General features: G+C 38.5%; 1 protein-coding gene across 4 annotated transcripts; it reads left to right on the top strand.

Moving 5' to 3' along the window:
- The first annotated feature begins 203 nt into the window (after positions 1-203).
- Positions 204-21,962, top strand: FBXO30 (F-box protein 30). 4 transcript variants are annotated; one of them, XM_059700597.1, is made up of 4 exons: positions 204-394; positions 1,359-1,434; positions 8,525-10,584; positions 15,530-21,962. In XM_059700597.1, exons 3-4 carry the CDS (start codon positions 8,548-8,550, stop codon positions 15,731-15,733), a joined length of 2,241 nt encoding a protein of 746 aa, XP_059556580.1. In that variant the 5' UTR covers positions 204-394; positions 1,359-1,434; positions 8,525-8,547; the 3' UTR covers positions 15,734-21,962. The 4 variants fall into 4 exon arrangements, with proteins under 4 accessions (XP_059556580.1, XP_059556582.1, XP_059556581.1 ...); XM_059700599.1 differs by having other exon boundaries at positions 1,359-1,446; XM_059700598.1 differs by having other exon boundaries at positions 1,335-1,434.
- Positions 21,963-22,725: the final 763 nt, after the last annotated feature.

The raw sequence follows: 22,725 nt of genomic DNA, 5'->3' as shown, positions 1-22,725 counted from the left end.
TGCAAACCCGACTCCCCGCTGGGGGTGTCCGTCGGAGGCGTGCGCGCCCCCGCGGGGCTCAGCGTGCGCGCCCCCGCCTCAGCGCGCGCGTCTGCGCCAGGCTCGCCGCTGCCTGGGCCGCCGCCTTCCAGACCCTGCCGGGCCGGTGGGCGGGGCGCCGCGAGGGGGCGGGGCGCCGGGGCGGGAGAGGCCGGGTCACTGGAGGAGGAGGAGGAGGAGTGGAGGAGAAGAAGAAGAGAAGAGAGAAGGTGGTTGCCGGGCCGGGCCGAGAGGGGCTGGAGGAGGCGGACGGCCCGGGGCTGTGGGGCGCGGAGCGGGTTCGGGACAGCGAGGAGCAGCCGGCACGGCGGCCTCGGCAGCCAGCGCCCGGGCCACGGAGCGGCCGCGCCGGCCGGTGAGTGTCAGGAGGCCCCAGGGAGACGGGCGGCGCGGGCTGCGCCGGGGATGGAGGCGGCGGCCGGCCGTGGGAGGCCGCGGCCAGGTCGGAGGCGGCCCGGCCTGGGGCGGAGTGAACGCGGCCCCGCCGGCCCTGCCCCGTCGGTCCCGGCGCTGTACCGGCGCCGAGTGGGCGTCCGCGCGTGGGGTCCGCGCGGGTCCTGCTGCCCGGCCGGCCGCGGAGACGGGCTGCAAATGGCGACCCCGACCCCGAGGACCGACCCTCGAGTCACCCTGCCGTGCGCGTTGATGGGTTGGAAAGGGTGTGAAGGAAACTTGGGAAACCCCAGGAACCGCGAAAACCCAGGTCCCTTTCCTTTGGCCGTTTAGAAACCCGAGTTCTTTGGGGCAACAAACGGGTTAACGTGAGGCTGGGAGGCATCTTCCACTGTCTCCGCGGGATGAGTGAAGTTGGTAACTTTTCCATTCATGGAAGTGAGACGCGCTGAGTCCTAGCCCGAGTCCTTATTAAAGGGAAGCTGACTGAGTGTCTGGGGCTGACGGGTACGACCCTTTCCAAGTTGTCCGCGGCCCGTCCCGTGCAGCCGCAGGTTGGGTTCGGAGCGCTCTCCTCCGGGCTTGTTCTCAGGGTGTGGATCGGGAGAATGGAGACTGGCAGAGCCATGTGTTGTTTACCGTGGTTCTCCTGCTCCGCTCCCCTCTGCCTCCCTCGTTTTTTCTTTCTGAGCCATTTCATAAGTCGCAGATAAGCGATGCTTGGGAAGGAACTGACCTTTTATTCCAGAATTGCTTGATGGGCTCAGATCCAAGATGAAGTTATTTATGGGCATTCTGATACCATGGTAGATGAACTTAAAAGTCTTTAAGTACAAAACCCCCAAACTTTCTGAACTTCAGTTTTTGTTTGCCACCTTTCAGTCCTGTGTTATGTCTTTCAGAGACCTAGCAAATTATATTTACAGGTTTGGCGTTCGCTCCTACTTGTCAAGGTTTTCCAAAGCAGACCCAGCTGTTGACGCGGCCCAAGGAAAAGATTAGGTAGGATAAAATATACGTTTAGGATTTTTCTCAGGGTTTGATTTTTCTGTATGCGATTATCGCTGAATCACTGTTCTTTATGCTTAGTCACTGTTTCTTATTAGTTTGGGGATAACATGGTGTTTTGCTAACTTTTTTTAAGTTGCCAATTTATTTTTATCTTGGTACTTGACTGCGGTGACATAGCTTTTTTGTGTGATTCTGGAAATGTTAGTGGGTGGAGTTTTGTGAGTGTTTATAGAGAACTGAAGTTTCCACTATAGGCAAACTTTCATGCATTCCAAGTGTACTGGGTATTTAATTTCAATACAATATTTCTCCATGTTCCAAGGTACTTTAAGGTCACTAAAATAGGCATCGGTAATGTGTGTTTACTATTTTGATATGTTACTAAAATGTGACTTTTAATGGGATAAGTCCTATGCTAATTTGTATGGTTTTGATGTCATTTTTTAACTGAGTTTCTGTGATTGCCTGTTTCATTAAAGGGAGTTAGTACATTCGTATTCATAGAATTCTTTGAAGTTAAAGTCTTCAGTCAAGAGGCTATATAAAACATTATTCAATTTCAAATTCAGTTTGATAAAGCAGGTGAGATTGGCCTTGGAGTCGAGGTTTTTACCTTGTAGGTAGCTTAACACAGATAAGCATGCATGAATTAAAACTCATTCTGTGAAAATCTTTTACAAAAGGGGTGTGTGTGTGTGTGTTTTTTAAAGAGTGGGTAATGTTAGCATTAGATAGTTCCTCATAGGATTGTTTTTAATAACCTTTATTTATACATAAAGCTTTGTGTATATAAATGGTGTGTAAAGTGAAGTACCTCTGTTTTCTGGACACATACAAAATAGTGCCCAACCTTTGTAGAGTTCTAGGGTGTTTTCACAGTAGTAATGGCCTCAAGGTCACAAAGCTGAAATTCCTTGTAAGCCCATTCCCCTCTGCCATGCTGCCCATTGTCATTAGCTGAGTTCTACCACTTGGGTGGATTATTTTTATCTGAGTGTCAACTCAAATAGGTTCTTGTCTCAATATTAAATATTTATTAATATTTTAATTTCTGATGTAAGTCTTTAATAATTTCATTTTCTTATTTAGTGAAGAACATGGCAAGTAATTAGAACTTTCACTTTGGAATAAGCTACTCATGACCATATTTAGAAATGAAAGATGTATGTTTTGATTATATCATAATTGGAAAGCTAAAGCTTGAAAAAAATTCCATACAATTAGATCATCTTTTTATAAATAAAAAGAAGTCAGAACCAAAATTTAATAAAAGAATGTATACAGTGTAACCCATTTAGCCATTTTGGACTCATCAGGAGAGCTTGTGCTTTGAGTCATGAGTTTAATGATAACGTATTTTCAATCTTGTCTACTTAAACCAGTGAAATAGCTGTTCCACTGAGGTTATTGATTGATTGTAGTCTTTAAAACTGAGTGCTCCTGATTACAAATAAGTCAGCAAGTGTTTTTATTACTGTGCAATAGTACTTTGTACAAGAAGGGTCAGACTTACTCTGGAGGAGCTCATAACTGATTGCAAGCAACTCTACTGTTTAAGTAGAATTATTTTCCATCTACTCCCATATTAATTGTAGTATTAAGCAACTGATACCACTTCCTTTTTTGAGCTTCTTTTCCTCACCCTAAATCAACTCAGCATCTTCACGTGTGCAGACACCTCCACCTCTGCTTTTCTTTTTCCACCTGATGTCTTATATTCAGTAACCAGTAACCAGACTGCAGGATTTGGTTAGGGCCGGGGTTGGCAAACTGCGGCTTGCGAGCCACATGCGGCTCTTTGGCCCCTTGAGTGTGGCTCTTCCTAAGCCTTAGGAGTACCCTAATTAAGTTATTAACAATGTATCTACCTATATAGTTTAAGTTAAAAAAATTTGGCTCTCAAAAGAAATTTCAATCGTTGTACTGTTGATATTTGGCTCTGTTGACTAATGAGTTTGCCAACCACTGGTTAGGGCAGTGGTTGGCAAACTGCGGCTCTTTGGCCCCTTGAGTGTGGCTCTTCCACAAAATACCGACTTCTGCGCATGGACCACGAAGTTTCAATCGCACTGTACATGCATGCCCGCACGTGGTATCTTGTGGAAGAGCCACACTCAAGGGGCCAAAGAGCCGCATGTGGCTCGCAAGCCGCAGTTTGCCGACCACTGGGTTAGGGAATTAAAATAGTGGAACAGTATACAGGTAAATGTTTCCTTCTGTGCCTTTTATTACTATTATTTTTTAAGATTTTAAAACAGTGGAAGATTGGAATTAATTTTTTTTATTTACTTTTCCCTTTGGTTTGCTTTTTGGTTGTATAATTTACTTCATATACAGTATAATGCCTGGGACATATGACCTAGGTGCTCAATAAAAGTGATAACTAATGACATTCTAGCGCTGGTACAATTAGTATACTAGATCTACAAAGGAAGTATGTAGTTTCCATGAAATCAAGAATCTCATTATGTTTTGGAATCCATTTGGTTATTTCTTGTATTATAATTCTTTGCTGTTGTTGTTTTTAGGTAAGTGAGGCACAGTATTGAACACAGGGAACACAAGAGTTGAATGAGGCAGAGATGGGCCTGCTGCCTTCATGGAGCTTAAAAATTTTCTTGTGGAGATAGATATTAAACAGGATAATGATTTACTTAGAGTTGTGACTAGTGTTACCAAGGAAAAATACAATGTGGGACGAGCATGTAATGTAATATGGGATTCATACCTTGTCTATGTGGAAAAGTAACATTTAAGCTGAGACATACAGATTTGAGGCAGCAGTTAAGGGAGAGGTGTGTGTGTGTGTGTGTGTCTTCGAGTCAGAAGCAGGCATTAGGAATAGCCTGAGGCAACAAGCTGTGTGAGTAATTTAGGTGACTTGACTTAGCATATTTTAAAATTTTGCTAATTTGCAATTTTATATTGCTTTTTTAAAAATCACCTTACATATTTTAATGAGTTCTGAAAAATAAACAATTTGTTTTGAGAGCCATATCTTTAAGTCTAGAAATAGCTTTGAATGACAAGGCCTAACTTCATCATATGGGAAAATGCCATGTCTTAAAACTATTTTATGGATTGCTTGTCAGCCACAGAGTATGAGTTGGCCAAGAATTTCTGTTAGAGAAAATTGAAATTACTGTAAGGCATTTAATCATTTACATATATTTTCTGGCCTAATGAAACTTTTCCAGCTATTTGGAAATGTTAAGATTCTTTTTTAAGCCTGGTCAGGGTGGTTCAGTAGTTGAGTATCAGCCTATGAACCAGGAGGTCCCCATTCAGGGGTCATACCCAGGTTGCAGGCTTGATCCCCTGGAGGGTGGGGGGGAAGGTGGGAACGTGCAGGAGGCAGCCAACCAATGATTCTCTCTCATCATTGATGTTTCTATCTCTCCCTCTCCCTTCCTCTCTGAAATCAACAACAACAAAAATATATAAAATAAGAGCCTTTAAGTGTTTTATTTAAGCTTTGATTTCCTCTTGTGTAAAATCCTATATAATAAAAGGCTAATATGCAAATTGACCCTAACAGCGGAACGGCTGGTTGCTATGATGCGCACTGACAACCAGGGGGAAGACACTCAACGCAGGAGCTGCCCCCTGGTGGTCAGTGCACTCCCACAGAGAGTGCTCCGCTCAGCCAGAAGCCGGGCTGACAGCTACGAGTGCAGCGGTGGAGGCGGGAGCCTCTCCTGCCTCCTCCGCAGTGCTAAGGATTTCCGAGGGCTCCCAGGCTGCCGGAGGGATGTCTGACTACCAGCTTAGGCCCAATCATCCTGGGGAATGGACCTAAGCCAGCAGGTGGACATCCCCCGAGGGGTCCTGGATTGCGAGAGGGTGCAGGCCAGGCTGAGGGACACCCCGCCCCCGCCCCCCCCCCCCCCCAGTACACAACATTTTTCGTGCACCGGGCCTCTAGTGTAGATTATAATATGCATCTCAAAAATATATTTTAAAAAATATTTTTTTAGGGTGTTCTTTCAAAACTTAATATTGAGGAGTTTTAAATTATGCTCCTCTTGAACTTGAAGCCTCAATTTTAGCAACTTGTTCTCTTGGGCCTGCTGTGTCACTGTTCAACTGATAAATCAGGGATGGATGTTTTTAAAGCCGTTTCACAGGATTTATGAGGAATGTGAGGCATATTTATTTGATAATAGTGATCTTGATTAGAAAGAGCTTGGATCTGAAAGTTTTAAGTTCTGAAGCTGAGGTTTATATACCCAGAACATTATTTGGGTATTGTCTATTGTATTTTCTTATTTCTTAATATATTTAATAGTAAAATGGAATTAAACTTGATTTCTTCTTTATATAACTATTTTGAGAATTGTTAAATTTATATTGTTCTATATGCTTATAGTGAGCATTATGAATGTAAGTTATTCGTTAAATAATTTAAAACTCCTATATTCAAAGCAAGGTATGTGCTATTATAATTAGAAAGGACGGAAAAGGAGGCAGGACCATCTCTGTCTTATTCAGTTGGGGATCAAACCTACAACCTTACAATGTACGGGAGGACACTCCAACCAACTGAACCATACTGGCCAGGGCTCACCCAGTTCTTGACCACAGGGGTGATTGTGTTGGAATAAACTACACGCAAAGTTGTATAATATCCATTCCTCAAATAACATCTTAAAATTGTATTTCCAGTTACTGAAGTGCTGCCTTATTTTCTTAAACTTTTTAAAAAATATATTTTTATTTATTTCAGAGAGGAAGGGAGAGGGAGAGGGGAGGGAGAGGGAGAGGGAGGGAGGGAGGGAAAGAGAGAGAGAGAGAGAGAGAGAGAGAGAGAGAGAGAGAGAGAGAGAAAGAGAAACATCAAGGATAAGAATCATTGATCGGCTGCCTCCTGCATGCCCCCTACTGGGGATCGAGCCCACAGCCCAGGCATGTGCCCTTGACTGGAATCGAATCGGGATCTCTTCAGTCAGCAGGTGGATGCTCTATCCACTGAGCCAAACCAGCTGGGGCTTCTTAAACCTTTTATAAGTAACCATATCTGTTATTGTCCACATACACGGATCAGATATAGATTTAAATCCTAGATGACCTTGGGCAAGTCAGCCTTTCTGAATCTCAGTTTCCTTTGGGTTGTTATAAGGATTGTGACATTAATTGACAAGACATATGTAAAGAAGGATAAAATAGGTATGTAATTAGTGTTCCTTTTTTTTTGTCTTCTCTGTAAGTCCACTTCAATGAGTAATAAATATTTTGGACTCATTGCTGTGGGTGTTTTTATTTTCATTTTGTAACATTTTTTTTTCCAGAGTAGAATAGTATGCAAGATGCTATTTATTTTGAAGCTTGAGAGCCTTCTACATTTGCCTTTCAGAGTTGCTCTTTTTCATTTAACTCAGTTGTTTGTAACAGTTGCTATTTTAAACACTTTGAATTAAGTGACTTTTTTGAGATGTGTTCTGTCGGGTGTGGTCATGTGATTTGTACATAACATAAAGTGTTCCTACAAGTTCTGAGAGCAGTGGTCACTTTTGGAACAGCTTGTATTTTTAGTTTTCTCTCAGTAAGTCAAGCTTACTTCAGCATGTGAGATGAACTTTGTCTGGTTGCAAAAAAGAAAGCTACAGCTGTTTTCACAATCTAATCCCTAGCAAAGTTTGCCTTATTTTTTTTTTTTTGGCCTTAATTCTTAATAAAGTTTCTTTTTGAATTTCTGCTTAATTTACAAATGTTTTTCACAATTAGTCTCTCATTTCTTCTAGTAGGTCTCTTTTAGCATGTCTGTTTTTAAGTTATAGGTCTGTCACTACCTATAAGATTTATAGAGTTAATATTCAGTGGTATATTTAGCTCATAATTTTTAATTTTTAAACACAGTTTAGAAAATACAGTTTTGTTGATAAATGTGTGCCTCCCTCCCACTGCTGGCATCATTAAGCACCATAATATCAATTCATAATTCTTTTACTTGCTCAAGAAAAGCTCTACCAATTATTGGTAGATTTTTGTTATTTTAGTTTGAAGAAAATCAAACCTGAACTAGAGAAAAAGAAATAGCAATTTGGGGAGTAGTTTACATTAGACATCTGGAACCAAAATAGAGTTTATGTGAAAATATGTCAGAGAGCTAGCTTATGCACTAAAGTGAGGAAAAGAGGCTAATATTCAGCATCTCATCCAGAAAATTATTATCTACAACTGTATAATTCAACTTGGGAAATGTTGAGTTGAATTGCCTATGCCACATACATGTAAAGATGTGTAATAAGTAATTAGCTGTAGAGACTTGAAGTTTGGAAGAGGGATCTGGGCAGGAGATATAGATGAGTTTTCAGAATATTGGTGGCAATTGATGCTTTTGAGAAATTGTAAACACCCAGGGGGAGAATGTATAGAAGAATGAGCAAGAAATTACATAGGTCCCTGAAGAATAGGAGTGTTTTAGAAGAAGAGTTTTTAAGAGGTAGGGGGGAAACCAGGGAAATGTGACATCATGAAAACTAAGAAAAAATAGCTTAAAAGGAGAAATTAGTCAACATCTATATAATAAAAGCCTAAGTGACTGTTATGGCAGAACGACCAGAATGACTGGTGGCTATGATGCGCACCGACCACCAGACGCTTAACACAGGAGCTGCCTCCTGGTGGTCAGTGCACTACCACAGGGGGAGTGCTGCTCAGCCAGAATCCGGGCTCACAGCTGGCGAATGCAGCGGCGGTGGCGGGAGCCTCTCCTGCCTCCGCGGCAGCACTAAGGGGCAGCAAGCCGAGCGGTAAGGAGCAGCTAGCAGGCGGGTGGTAAGGAGTGAAGGGTCTTGGACTGCAAGAAGGCACAGGCCAGGCTGAGAGACCCCTCTACCCCACTCCCTCACTCCCAATGGATGAATTTCATGCACCAGGCCTCTAAGTAATGATATAATGGCCAAGGAAGATGGGGCCTAGAAAAAACTGCCCTTTGGATTTAGCACTGAGCCTCTGAGTAGCACAGGTTTAATGAGTGGTGGTGAAAATAAAAGCCAGATTTATGCTTTGATTTACATTATTAAATAATTTTTAAAATTGGCCATTATTTTGTCTAAGTTATTTTTTTCTTTCATCTTAGCAACCAGAGCTGGACTGGCCATTATGGAGGAGGAGCTGCAGCATTCGCACTGTGTGAATTGTGTCAGTAGACGGTGTATGACTAGACCAGAGCCTGGGATTTCCTGTGACTTGATTGGTTGTCCATTGGTTTGTGGCGCAGTCTTCCATTCTTGCAAAGCTGATGAGCATCGACTTCTATGTCCATTTGAACGAGTGCCTTGCTTAAATAGTGGCTTTGGATGTCCATTTACAATGGCTCGAAATAAAGTTGCTGAACATCTAGAAACATGCCCCGCAAGTGTGGTGTGCTGTACGATGGAATGGAACCGATGGCCAGTTAGTTATGCAGATCGGAAGTCATATGAAAATCTAAGCAGAGATGTTGATGAAGTGGCACAATTAGATATGGCCTTGGCCCTTCAAGACCAAAGGATGCTCTTAGAATCTCTCAAAGTAGCCACCATGATGTCAAAAGCAACTGATAAAGTATCACAGCCTAGAGAACAAATATCAGTTAAATCAACTGTTCCAGAGATACCACATGCTAATGGTTTGGTGTCTGTTGATGAAGAATCTTATGGTGCACTTTATCAAGCTACTGTAGAAACAACCAGAAGTTTGGCTGCTGCTTTAGATATCCTGAACACCGCCACAAGAGACATTGGCATGTTAAGTACGAATCTTCCTGCTTCCTCAAATGAAATGAACGAAGAGCAAAATGCCAGAGAAAGCTTACAGAATAGGAACTTGAAAGACCAAGACCATGTTTATGAGGATGAGATAGGAGCAGTAGGTGGAATTGACCATAATGATACAAATCAGAATGCCCAACCTGAACAAAATGGTTCAAGTGATTTGTTATGTGACTTGGATACCAGTTCTTATGACACTTCTGCTCTTTGTAATGGCCTTCCTTTGGAAAATATATGTACACAGGTCATAGACCAGAATCAGAATTTACATGGTGATTCTGGAGAAAGTAACTTAACAAATGGAGAATGTGTAGCATCAGATGGCACTTCAGAAACTTCCAATTCACTTTCAGTAGCAGCACAACTTAGGGAAGTAATACCACCTAATGCTTTGCCTAACGGCACAATTCAGCATATCCTCATGCCAGATGACGAGGATGAAGGAGAATTGTGTTGGAGAAAAGTAGACTTAGGAGACCTGAGGAATGTGGATGTCTTATCTTTCAGTCAACCTTCATTCAAATTTCTTTCCAATTCATGTTGGTCTAAACCAAAGGAAGATAAAGCAGTAGATACATCAGATTTGGAAGTTGCAGAAGATCCAATGGGTCTCCAAGGAATAGATCTAATCACAGCAGCATTACTGTTTTGTCTAGGAGATTCTCCAGGTGGAAGGGGTATATCTGATAGTCGCATGGTTGATATTTATCACATTGACTTTGGAACTCAGACTTTTTCACTCCCATCTGCAATATTAGCTACAAATACAATGGTTGGGGAAATAGCTTCAGCTTCAGCTTGTGATCATGCCAACCCACAGCTTTCAAATCCAAGTCCTTTTCAGACACTTGGGCTGGATTTAGTATTGGAATGTGTCGCTAGGTACCAACCCAAGCAGCGTTCAATGTTTACATTTGTTTGTGGACAGCTATTTAGAAGAAGAGAATTTTCTTCACATTTTAAGAATGTGCATGGTGACATTCATGCTGGACTCAATGGCTGGATGGAACAGAGGTGTCCTTTAGCATATTATGGCTGTACCTATTCTCAGCGTAGATTTTGTCCATCAACACAAGGAGCAAAGATTATACATGATCGCCATTTGAGGTCATTTGGAGTTCAGCCATGTGTATCTACAGTATTGGAAGAGCCTGCTAGAAACTGTGTGTTGGGATTACATAATGACCATCTAAGTGGTCTTCCTTTTGAGGTTCTGCAACATATTGCAGGCTTTCTCGATGGCTTCAGTCTATGCCAGCTTTCATGTGTATCCAAGTTAATGAGGGATGTGTGTGGCAGCCTGCTTCAGTCTCGTGGAATGGTCATACTGCAGTGGGGAAAAAGGAAGTATCCAGAAGGAAATTCATCATGGCAGATAAAAGAAAAGGTCAGTTTAATTTTAATTGTATTATCTCCTTATTTGACATATACTAGGCACTTAACGTTGTTGAATTAATAAAAAATGTTTGATATAGATCATTCTTAAACCTTAACTCAATGTGACAGATAGCTAGAATTGTCATAATCAATATTTACTGCAGACGTCCGAGAACTAGATTCTAATCTTATATGGCAGAGGCCACTTCTGTTTCTTTAATCAAGCAGTTTTGTATACATTTAGTTCTTTTGTAACAACTCCATTTGTGGCCATGTTAACCACCTTCTAATTTGGACTCCATCTGAAACATTTTCACCATAGGACAATGGGGGAAGCAAGAAGGAGGTTTTTTACTGCTTACAATTGGCATTTTCTTTCCATTCTTAGCAGTTTCTTTCTTAGGATTTGCTTGTTTCAGGTAGAACTTAAATAGGGAGAGATGAGAAAAAAGTTACTAGTTAAGTGATCAATTCAGTATTTGAGGGCAGGTCGACATAAATGGATGGATGTGGTTATGTATTAAGGTGAGATAAGAGTAGGGGCAGTAGAATTTGATGTTTGTGGTGGGACTCTGGGTTTAGTACAGTAAAAGGGAGTGCTGCATATTGGAAGCTTGAGCTGGGATTTAGGTAGACCCAGGAATAAATCCTGGCTCCACCATTTTTCTCCTGTGACACCTATTTTTGCCCAGCTTTTTTTTTTTTTTTTAATACGTTTTTATTGATTTAAGAGAGGAAGGGAGAGGGAGAGAGAGAGAGAAACATCAATGATGGGAGAGAATCATTGATCAGCTGCCTCCTGCAGCCCCCGACTGGAGATCAAGCCTGCAACCTGGTCATGTGCCCTGACTGGGAATTGAACCATGACCTCCTGGTTCATAGGTTGACGCTCAACCACTGGAGCACACCAGCTTCTTTTGGAGGCACAATCCAATAGAAACTAGCAGGTATTATAGATATCGTTGTAGGTGTTTTCATTTCAGAACTTCTTTTTATGGAACCTTGCATTTTATAAAGTGGAGAAAAATTTGATAAATTTCACATTGGGGTTTGGCTACTTTGTTTTTACAATCTTTAGGTTTTCTCTTACTTTCACTCATTGCTCCAGTTTTCTGAATTCTACTTCTACTTCTGTGTTCTCCTAAGGCAGAAACTTTATACTTTTAATACTTGCTACATATATATATATATGTGTGTGTGTGTGTGTGTGTGTGTATATTTTTTTTCATTTTCCAGATGATTTGTTGTCTTTCTCCCATTTGGCATGGAACTCTGATATGGCCTCCTGGCTTCTTTTTTTCCTTGCCCACTGGTTTTGACCAATGAGGTGAAATATTTTCTGTAGTTCTATTCCTGCAGAAAATCTACCTACTCTTGGAGTTTAAATTGCCATTATTTACTACTCACACATCTATGTCCTGGCCATTGTCTTATTTCAACTCCACCAGACCATTATTATATACAGCTGTTTACTGGACATCTCCACTTGATTATTTCACAGCTTCATCAAACTCAGCATGTCCAACTTAATCCACTTCTCTTTTTCTCTTAATCTCTTAAAGTGGCATTATCTTCTATCAAATTGCCTAGAGAAGGAATTTGAAAGTTAAGGTTGACTCCCATTTTCCCTCTTTATTTTCATATCCCAGTAATCACATATTGCTACAGCATCTTCCTTCTCAGACTTACCAGGTTTGTTTTACTGTTTCCATGACCATTTCCCTAGTTCAGTCACACCTTTAGTTCTCTCCTGGAGTACTGCAATAGCCTCCTCCTAACTGGGTTCCTGATTCCATTTGTGTCTCTCTTTAGCATATTCTTTGCAGAAGAACTAGACCAGCCGTGGGCAAAATATGGCCCGCGGGATCCGGCCCGTTTTAAATGAATAAAACTAAAAAAAAAAAAAGACCGTACCCTTTTATGTAGTGATGTTTACTTTGAATTTATATTAGTTCACACAAACACTCCATCCATGCTTTTGTTCCGGCCCTCCGGTCCAGTTTAAGAACCCATTGTGGCCCTCGAGTCAAAAAGTTTGCCCACCCCTGAACTAGAGGGACAAACATCGTATTTATTTATTTGTTTGTTTATTTATTTAATTGATTTTTTTTACAGAGAGGAAGGGATAGGGATAGAGAGTTAGAAACATCGATGAGAGAGAAACATCGATCAGCTGCCTCCTGCACACTCCCCACTGGGTATGTGCCTGCAACCAAGGTACAATGCCCTTGACTGGAATCGAACCTGGGACCCTTCAGTCTGCAGGCTGACGCTCTATCCATTGAGCCAAACTGGTTAGGGCAAAACATTGTCGTCTTAAATACAGTTTTTAAGCTGCAGTGCTTAAAAACTTTTTAAATGTTTATCCATTGCCCTGGGACAGAGACTCCTTAATGAAACATTTAAAATTTTTTATAATCTTGTACTTACTCACCTCTTCAGCTTCCTCTTATTACTCTCCGTTTCAGTCATGTTGATTTACTTGCAGTTGCCTGATGTTTTCTTTCTTGCCTAAGGCCTTTGAGCACTTGGAATATGCTGGACAGTGGGCTAATAAACATTTTACTTTTGTTAGTTTATTTAATCTACTGTCCCTATTTTATGGAAGAAGAAATTGAGGTTTAGAGAGGTTCAGTAACTTGTCCAGCTAATCTATGGATTCAGACCTAGGGAACCTATCTCTGAAGCTTGTGATCTTCATATCCATGCTATATCCTGCTTACTCTTCAGATCTTAGCTTCCTCAAATTAAGCCTTTTAGAACCCCACTCAGGAATGTTCTGCTCTGTGTCCTTGTGGTGTCCCACTAAATACCCCTCCTTTATATATATCCCTACTAAAGCACTCACCATGCTGTTTTGAAATTCACTAATAAATTGTCTGTTTCTTTCATTAGACTGTAAGTTCCTTGAGAAGTGAGGCTCTCTAGGAACCAACATATTCTACTACCTAGCATTGCACCAGCCATATAGCTGGCACGAAGTACTTGAGAAATACTTGATTGAAAAATTGGCCCACTACTAAGAAACTTTGTCATCAGGAGGTGGGAACCATCCATTTTTTCCTGAGTTTGTTTCACCAGACTCCAGCTATGTGGAAATAAGGAGGCTAACTTTAGCGTTCTGCTGAAGCTTAACAAAAACTCCTAATTCTTCCCATAGTTTCATGAGTATGGGTAACTGTAATCTAGAATGCCTATTGGTAGTTACTCTCTAGAGCAGGGGTGGGGAACCTTTTTTCTGCCAAGGGTCATTTGAACATTTATAACATCATTCGCAGGCCATACAAAATTATGAACTTAAGAATTAGCCTGCTATATTTGGCCAAACATTTAATTAACTCACCCCTAATGCCTTGACAGGGTCAGACCAAATGATTTCGTGGGCCCTACACGGCCTGTGAGCTGGACGTTCCCCACCCCTGCTCTAGAGTCTAAACCAGCAGTCACCAACTTTCCGGACCTCATGGACCACCAGTGGGTGGTCTGCGGACCACCGATTGGCGACTGCTGGTCTAAACCACTGACTCCAGGTAAATAACTCCATCTAGGGTAAATGATACATCCCTCAGGAGTATAGCAAGTAAGTACCTTGTGTGCTGAACATTGGTAACTTCTATTGTCAACTAAAAAAGTAATTCTGTTTACACAGAATTTTGAAGGCATCTGGCCACTCCAGAAGTCATTATCATTCTTTCCTGAGCTCTACTGAGTTCTGAGGGCTTCCCTCAAATCTATTGCTACTTTCTTAGAGTGTCTGCTGTTTTACCATTTATTCTGTGTTCTCTAACTAGACATTGCTTACAGATGAGCTTAGCTAGACTGTTTGGGCCTTGTCTAGTCCCATTCATGCTTATACCCAGGTCTGTCCTGCTCCATATATGTTTATTACCCATGTTCAGGTAGTTGTTTTTTTTACTTGAGAAGATGCAAGGGGGCCACAACACTCATTGCTAGACTAATATGATGACAGTGCTTCAGGGCTTGGAGCTGCTGAGTGGCCAAAGGGGAAGGAAGTAGCCCCCCCCCTTTTTTTTTACTACCATCAGACACAGGGGTAGCAGGTGAGCATTTTACAATGATAAAGAGCAAAATAAGATTCATTTTACAGAATTTCTTCCTATATAAATTTTCAGAAACATTTTGAATAAATTGAAGTACCTGTATTTAACATTACCAAGTACTGTTCATACTTAAAAAGAGTGAAAAGATAAGGTACCTTGACACAGTATTCTATAGTATTTTTCAGTGTGCTTCATATAAGCATAATGGGGATGGGTAAAAAACCTGGATAAAAAAGTGTGTTGTCTATTTCTCCAGACTATGGATAGCTCTATATAGCCAACTAGATAGAATTAACGAATAGTGTAGTTCTGAATTCATGAGGTTATGATTTTTTAAAATTTGCTTAATAAGCCATGTTGGATGTGATATATAGATTTTAAGTTAATCCTCACCTGAGGATATTTTCCCATTGGTTTTAGAGAGAATGGAAGGGAGGGGGAGAGACAGAGAGAGAAACATTGATATGAGAGAGACACATTGATTGGTTGCCTTCTACATGCACCCCAACCTGGGCCCAGGGGTTGAGTCTGCAACCAAGGTATATGCCCTTTACCAGAATCAACCCGTAACCCTTCAGGCCACAGGCCAACACTCTATCCACTGAGCCAAATCAGCCAGGGCAGATGTGATTTTTAATATTGGTTTTTGTCTTTTATTTTCTTTTTGGTTATCCTCTTATTTATTGAAGTCATAATGTCATAGAAGCAACTTGTCTTATAAATATTTGATTAACAGATTTGTATCCAAATGGATTTACTACTTTTCAATTTTGTTCCTACTTGAAACGTTATACTGCATATTTCTCTAATAGTAATGCATACAATTAGAGCAAGAAGTGTGTTTCAATACTTGACAGTTGACTTGTTTAAATCTGAAGCAGAATTTTCTTTTAGGTGTGGCGATTCAGTACTGCATTTTGTTCTGTTAATGAATGGAAATTTGCTGACATCCTAAGCATGGCTGACCACTTGAAGAAGTGCAGTTACAATATTGTAGAGAAACGGGAGGAAGCCATCCCATTGCCATGCATGTGTGTGACACGAGAACTCACGAAAGAAGGACGTTCACTGCGCTCAGTTTTAAAACCTGTACTTTAAAAACTGTAACTCCACTTGCACATACATGCAAGCACCTAGTATAATTTCTTTGTAATATGTGACACTTTATTAATGTATTAAAGATTACAACTAGCTAAATTTATTGTCACTGTGTATATAATGTTTTGAAGTGACATATATTTTTATAAAGTACTGTTTAGTTGGAAAAAAGTTGCCTTAATGTTTGAAATGTGTGAAACTTTTGGAACTTGCTGGACAGGGTGAACTAATTTTTTGCTACATAATTTTCAGAATTAGTATTTTTAATGGTGTGCAAATTTTGGTTCTTAACTTTTTTGCTTCTTAAACTAATAAGATCCTGACCAAACATATTTCCTCATGTTTTTGTGGGTTGCAACCCATACATTCAAAAGCAAAATTTTGATTCACATTTTTGCACATAGGTTTTTCAGGTGAAAAATTCAGTTGCTTAAACATTGACATAAGATCCTCCTAAAGATTTTATATTCTAGTGCTCCCTTTATACAGTTGTTGACATGCAGATGGTCTCTAATATATACTTATATAATATTTAAAATTATGACTATTTGGTAATGCCATTTATTACATTTTAAAAATAATTCACAAAGATGTATTCACTGTATGTATTTACAGCTCTCCTTCATAGAGTGGTTCATACACAACTTTCTTTTTGTTAGATGCCACATCTAAAGACTGGCAACATATTATATGACAGGTTAAAGCAAAACAAATAAAAAGCCTGCGAATTTATTTTAATTTGAAGCTGTTCATGGTATTATTTGCTAGGTAGTTGATACTAGTAGAGAAGAAAATATACCTCATTTTAAGTTTGAATTGGGCATATTGTGTAAATAAATTTCAAGCATTCAGAATGCAAAGGGCTTCCCTTTTTTGATAAGTATTTAAAATTTTTGCTTTTTGATGTTTAAATAAAATCACAACTCTGTTGCTTTAAGACATTTAAAAATGTGAAATTTGGTACCTTTGTAAGATGACAATCTTGAAATGCAGAAACCTGTTGTGGTTGACAATCTCCTTAAAACAGTTCCAGTTTAATCTCCTATAGCCTTCTCTATCAAAAAAGTAAGAACTGCATCTTTGTGTAAAGATCAAGGTACAACAGAAAAATATTCAAGGACCTATTCTTGAACTATTTTATTATAGCTTTCCAATTTATTAATACTATTATTAACCTGATGTGGTCAGTTTAAAAAATGAATGTATCAGTATTTAGAAACAAATTGCAAAGATGGGGACATGTATTTAAATAATTTTTTTAAGTAACTTCTGGCATTTGGTAGTCTGAAATGGTGACAAGTTACCTTGTTATAAAATATCAAAACTCTATTGTATCTTTTCTTCCTACACTTGTCCCTGAGAGTGCTCTATTGTTACTACGTTCTTGATTCCCATATATGGCAATCAGGCTGGGCAGAGGCATTCCTTGGGCATTAGAAAAGAATTCTAAACTGTTTAAAACTTGTTTTGGTTGAATCAAGACCTTATTGTTGTTGAAAGATATAGCACTAAAGTCTAATCAATTGTTTCACCTCTCCTGTCATTTTAATTAGTGGAATACTTATTTCTCAGTGCTTACACTTTCTTTTTCAACTGAGATTGAAGGACATAACCAGTCTCTATTTCTGTGAAAACGTCAGAAATAAGATATCAAATAATATAACTCTGCCTTTTAAAGTTTTGTTGAAGAATGTGTCTGGTTAGGATAGCACAAACATTAAGTTTTTGTTTTATGGTTGTGCTTTTTAAAATCCTTGGGTTTTAAGTTTAGACTTCTTGTTTCCATACTGGATCATGAGATATTTAACATTTTTCCACCGTTTAGTTCTTTTACACATCATTGGCTGTTTTCTTTTTTGTTTGTTATGCCACCATACTGTTTTGTTAAAATGTGTTCTTTGTGCAACATTTGTTCAAATTCTAATAAAATTAATATTTTCCCTATGTGGCTCAGTAACTTAAAAAGGAAAACTTTTATTTAAATAAAACTTAATACTTGTTTAACAAATTCCAAACACAGTCATACTGTTTCTGTAGAGTATGTTTCTGCATGTTACAGGAACTCCTTGTTGATTATTACTCACCCATGTTTTACTGGTGAGCATTAAACTTCTTTTTTAATATGGAAAGTTTATCAGCTTTCTGTGCCCCCTCAGTGTCTTCTTGAAAGTAGTCCCACCTATGGGGTATTGAAAGGCTGAAAAGTTTCTGGCATTATTATTTTTCTAAAACTTGTAATGGGCACAATTTATCTAGCCTTGTAAGCATGAAAAGATTTGTATGACATCCAAGTGAATTGTCATTTGAGAAGTCTTTGTTAGTCTTTGCTAACCATCAAGATAAAGTGGCAAGTGTAGGATGGAGGGAAATAATCTGAATTCACTTTTATCTGCTGTCTCCTTCCTCAGAACTGCCTGTTATTTTAGTTCCTTCCCTCCCTCCTCCCCTCTCCCCTCCCTCCCTCCCTCCCTCCCTCCTCCATAAACTCTGGGATTGGAGCCAGCAATCTGTTTTAACAAAAGACCTTCACGTGATTATGATTCACAGTAAAGTATGAGAACTTAGAGGAAAGACTGGAACATGCCAGCTGTTCTCTTGATGTGTTACTGGAGTGGGTAAATGTGTGTATGTACATACATGTGTAATCCAAAATTATGAGTTAATGGTTAAGTTAAATGATATAGTTGTGTTAATATTATAACCATGTGAGAAAATACATTGGGTACCATGGTTTTTGGACATATTTTTTAAAAGTATTTAATATTTTAAATTTACTATTACTAGTGTTCTGTTCAAGGTAAATTGTAATGCAACTTACAGTTCATTAGCACTTACATTTAGCCTAGTTATCAATTTTTCTCTTGTTTAGTGGTTACAGAGTGATGTGAATGTATTAGATTTCTAGGATTAGTAAAGAGTGTAGAAGTAGATAAATACTGGATTAAATCCTACAAAAATATTTGTAGGAATCCTTTCAACCCTATCAATGAAGGATTTTAAAGGTTGAATTGTTGGTTTATCAATAGCATAAAATCTTTTTTGGTCTTTGACCATGTGTTGCATACATACCCCATCAATATTGTTGCTGTTTGCTATCCCTTAACATTGGGTATTGGGATCATAGTAACATTGAAGATAATGGGGTCAATAAAACTTTCATATCCTTTGAAGACAGGGTAGTTTTATTACTATATTGATAACAGATTTTTACCTCTGGTGGTTTGAATGTATTGTTTGGCATTTAGGAGCAAAACACATTTAAGTTTTGCATCTCAACTTAAGAATGGGGTTTATTAATTTTTAAAAATGTCTAAGGAGTAGTTATACAAACATAAAAAATGTGTGTGTTTCATGCATGACACCACATTAGAAGGTGATATGACTGGGTCCTGCAGAGGTGGGTGTTTAGAACTGCAGCAGAAGGAAAGCAAACTGGCCCTCATTCTTTCAAAAGGCTGGACTAAGCTTTTGATGGAAAGACTTTCTTGGATATGTGTTTGGCTGATCAGCTAAATACTGTTCTAAGTAATGTTACTTAACATGCTCATGAGGCCTAGGAAGAGAATATTAGTTATGCCTTTAAACAAAATCAACTCATCAGTGACTTGTCCATTGTGTTAAAATAATTCAATATGGGTTTCCTTAGGATTTGATCTAAATCTGATTTCAAACAAAAACATATGTAGAAATAGAGGCCAACTCTAAAGGAGTAAACTTTCTATTTTTTTTTTTTAACTTTCTAAATAAGGAAAGAAGAATGGTTTCTTTCTAAAGTCGCCTTCCGTGGAATTACTTTGATTTAAAGGATCAAAGTAAGTTCAAAAAGATGTTCTTTAAGTTTCCAATATATGGGTAGAAAACTGCGGCTCTCCAAGTTTAGGTATTGAGCGTGGCGGTATTTTGAGAGAAATGTGCCCCGGCATGGTTCATTTTTCTACTTTACAAATACAGAAAGAGAAAGGACATTTAGATATAAGGAAATTACTTTGGAAAATATCGTTGCCTAGAATGTTTGATTCCTAATAAGTGTTCAGAAAGAGTTTTGGGTAATACCAAAAAGAAAAGTAGAAACTAAGTAAGGTATGTTGCTCTGAAAATCCTTTGCAAAAACTAGTGTCTTTTGCTGAAATTGTTTCAAGTATTTTATTGCACCTGTGAGTAAGTAGTAACATTCTATAAATTCATTGTTTATATGTATATTTATTTGCATGTATAATCTCCATAAATTGGCCAAGTAGATTTTAATACATCTTGAGATGTATTAAAATGGAGATACATCTTGAGGTGCTTTTTTCTAAATCTTAGAATGTTTCAAAACTGACATTTTTTATTCAGAATGTTTGATGTTCCAGTGTATTATGTGGGAAGTGACTTTTCATTAATTTAATGAACTACAAAGAAATAGGTTAAAAGGATGAGTTTTAAAATGCTTTATAGAAATACAGTAGAAACTCATTGATATGAATCTATTATATATTTTTAAAATATTTTTGACTTGCTGGACTGAAGTGAGTATTCTTTACTATGAAGAAAAGCATTTCTAAAGCAAACTGAAAAACAAGGGAAATATGTTTCTTTTTTCACTAACACCAATAAAATCTCAAGCACCCCCAAGTCATTATTAGTCCATTTGCATGCAAATAGGAGATGGTTCTTCAATGCATAGCTAGTTCTAGTGGTGGTAATGGTGTATGTGTTTGAAAGTAATAAAACAACATTTCTGTTGAATTATTTAAGATTGGCAAAATCATCAGGTCAAATTATTTTTTCCCAGTAAAAGCAGATAAATCAGGTTTAATTTTTTACCTTTTTCTAATATAAATTTAGAATTTTCTCAAGACAATATCCTTAAACAGATAAATAGGTTTATATGTGTTGGTTCATTCCTTGGCAGAAGGGCTGACTAGTTAGATTTCTATACCAGTCAAAGAGTAACTTTAACTGTTACATTATTATTATTCAGTGGTCTAATATAAGAACAGTAGCAATAATTTGTTATTGCTCAAAAGATTGAAGTTGAAAAAAGGAGACCCTGCCCTTTGCTATTCTCTAGATGCTTTTTTCATTGAAATCCTCCCCCCCCCCCCATAAATTTATATTATTGCTTTTCATCCCATAACTTGAATTTTCTTGCCAGGTGATCAAAAAACCTAGTTTTGCTAATCAGCCTGTGATTAGTAATTTTTGTCATTACGTTTACATTTTATTAAGTAACTCAACTTCTTTTAAAGTATCTCAGCTCAAAAATTTGTAGTATGGAAAAATTGAAGTATTCAGGTTTAACTGTATTTTTTGATTAAAAGAAACCAAACCATAGAAATGGAAGCCATCATGGGCACTGCATCCGCTCAAGAGTAGAACTATCCAGTGAATATTATGTCAAATGGATGGCTTCATATCAATTGATAACATTTAAAAATTGTTACCTGTATTAGAGATTTGAAGTAAAGTGGAGAATGGCATTGATTCCCTACATTCCAATAGTTTTGTGATGAAAACTATGACATGAATTGCTTTGAATGATTAATAATTTGGTGGACATGAATTCTAAAGATTTTTATGTTGCATTTAAAATGTTAAAACTGTATTGTTCATTTGATCAGTGTTTAAGCACCAATCCTGAACACTTGAATTGCATTCTGAAAGGTAATTGCACTGACTCCTTTACTTACCTCAGAGGTCATTATATCTCTTTTTGATAATTTACATTAATAAGTGTTTTCTTCTTAAATGTGAATGGATATGGTTTTTCTTGAAAAAAGTATTAAGTGAAAAGCTAGAGACAAAAGGCCACATATTGTATGATTCCATTTATATGAAATACATATCCAGAATGGGCAAGTCCATGGAGACAAATCAGATTAATGGTTGCTAGGAGCTGGGGAAGCGACTGTTAATGGGTACTGGTTTCCTTGTGGTGATGAAAATATGCTAGAACCAGATAATGTGGATTGCACAACATTGTGAATTTTCTAAATGCCACTGAATTGTACAACTGTGACAGTAATTGGCTTCAATGTCAACGTTCATTTTTCACCTTTTACATTTTTTTATGATTCCTTGTGGCACATGTCAATTTAAAGGTCCGTATTTAATATCATGCTTTGAAAAAATTTATAAATAATTTTCAGGATTATTTTTATAGTTTTATACTTTGTTTTCCTTTTAAAGAACAAATACAATGATGTGTTAGATAAGACTAAGTTAATAAATTCAATTACTGTATATATTTTGTATTCTTTTGTATTGTCTTGTGGGAAAAACATGTGAATCTTGGGGTTGGTAGGGACTTTAATGGCCATTTAGTTTCGCATTTTGTATTTGGAGAAATTGAAGCTGACTTTGTCAGGGTGTTCGTTCAGCGGGTACTTATTGAGCATCCATGCCCTGCACTGTGTAGGTTTGGTTCTGGAAGGCTGTGACGTGCCTAAGGTTACACAAGAATTAATGACTACTTCTTTCCTTTCCCCTTTCTCCCTCCTGCCTCTCCTCCTCCTCCTCCTATGTATCTGGTAATTACATTAGATACATGGACAAATGGGCAATTTCCAGAGAAGGAGATGGTTTAGACAGAGATTCACCTTACATGGTTCTTCCCATAGCTCTCAGTAAAATACACATGACCACAAATAGTCTATTACTTGAGGAATGCTTTCATTAACAATTAACTGTACTTTCATGACTTTGGGAAAGAGGAAATTACAGTACCCTCCTCCCCCCTACCACCACCACCACCACCATCCAACAGTTCAGCGTACCTTCCTATGAAACTTTCACAAGCTGAAATGATGGAGAGAGAAAAAGTAATTACCATTAATTTATATGAAAAACATTTTCAGCATTCCCAGACCCAAAAAGTAACCTATGATAACATGCCACATAACCTATAAAACCTAAAATAAGTATGATGTAATAAACACAGCCTATGAAAGTAGAAATAATATTTGTACAGTGTAGTTTCACTTATTAAAAAGGTTAACCAATCTCTCCTT

This window comes from Myotis daubentonii, chromosome 6 (assembly GCF_963259705.1).
Source record: "Myotis daubentonii chromosome 6, mMyoDau2.1, whole genome shotgun sequence".
In the NCBI taxonomy this organism is placed as follows: Eukaryota; Metazoa; Chordata; class Mammalia; order Chiroptera; family Vespertilionidae; genus Myotis; species Myotis daubentonii.
The sequence above is the reverse complement of the archived record's forward strand: the minus strand, read 5'-3'. Positions and strand labels throughout refer to the sequence as shown.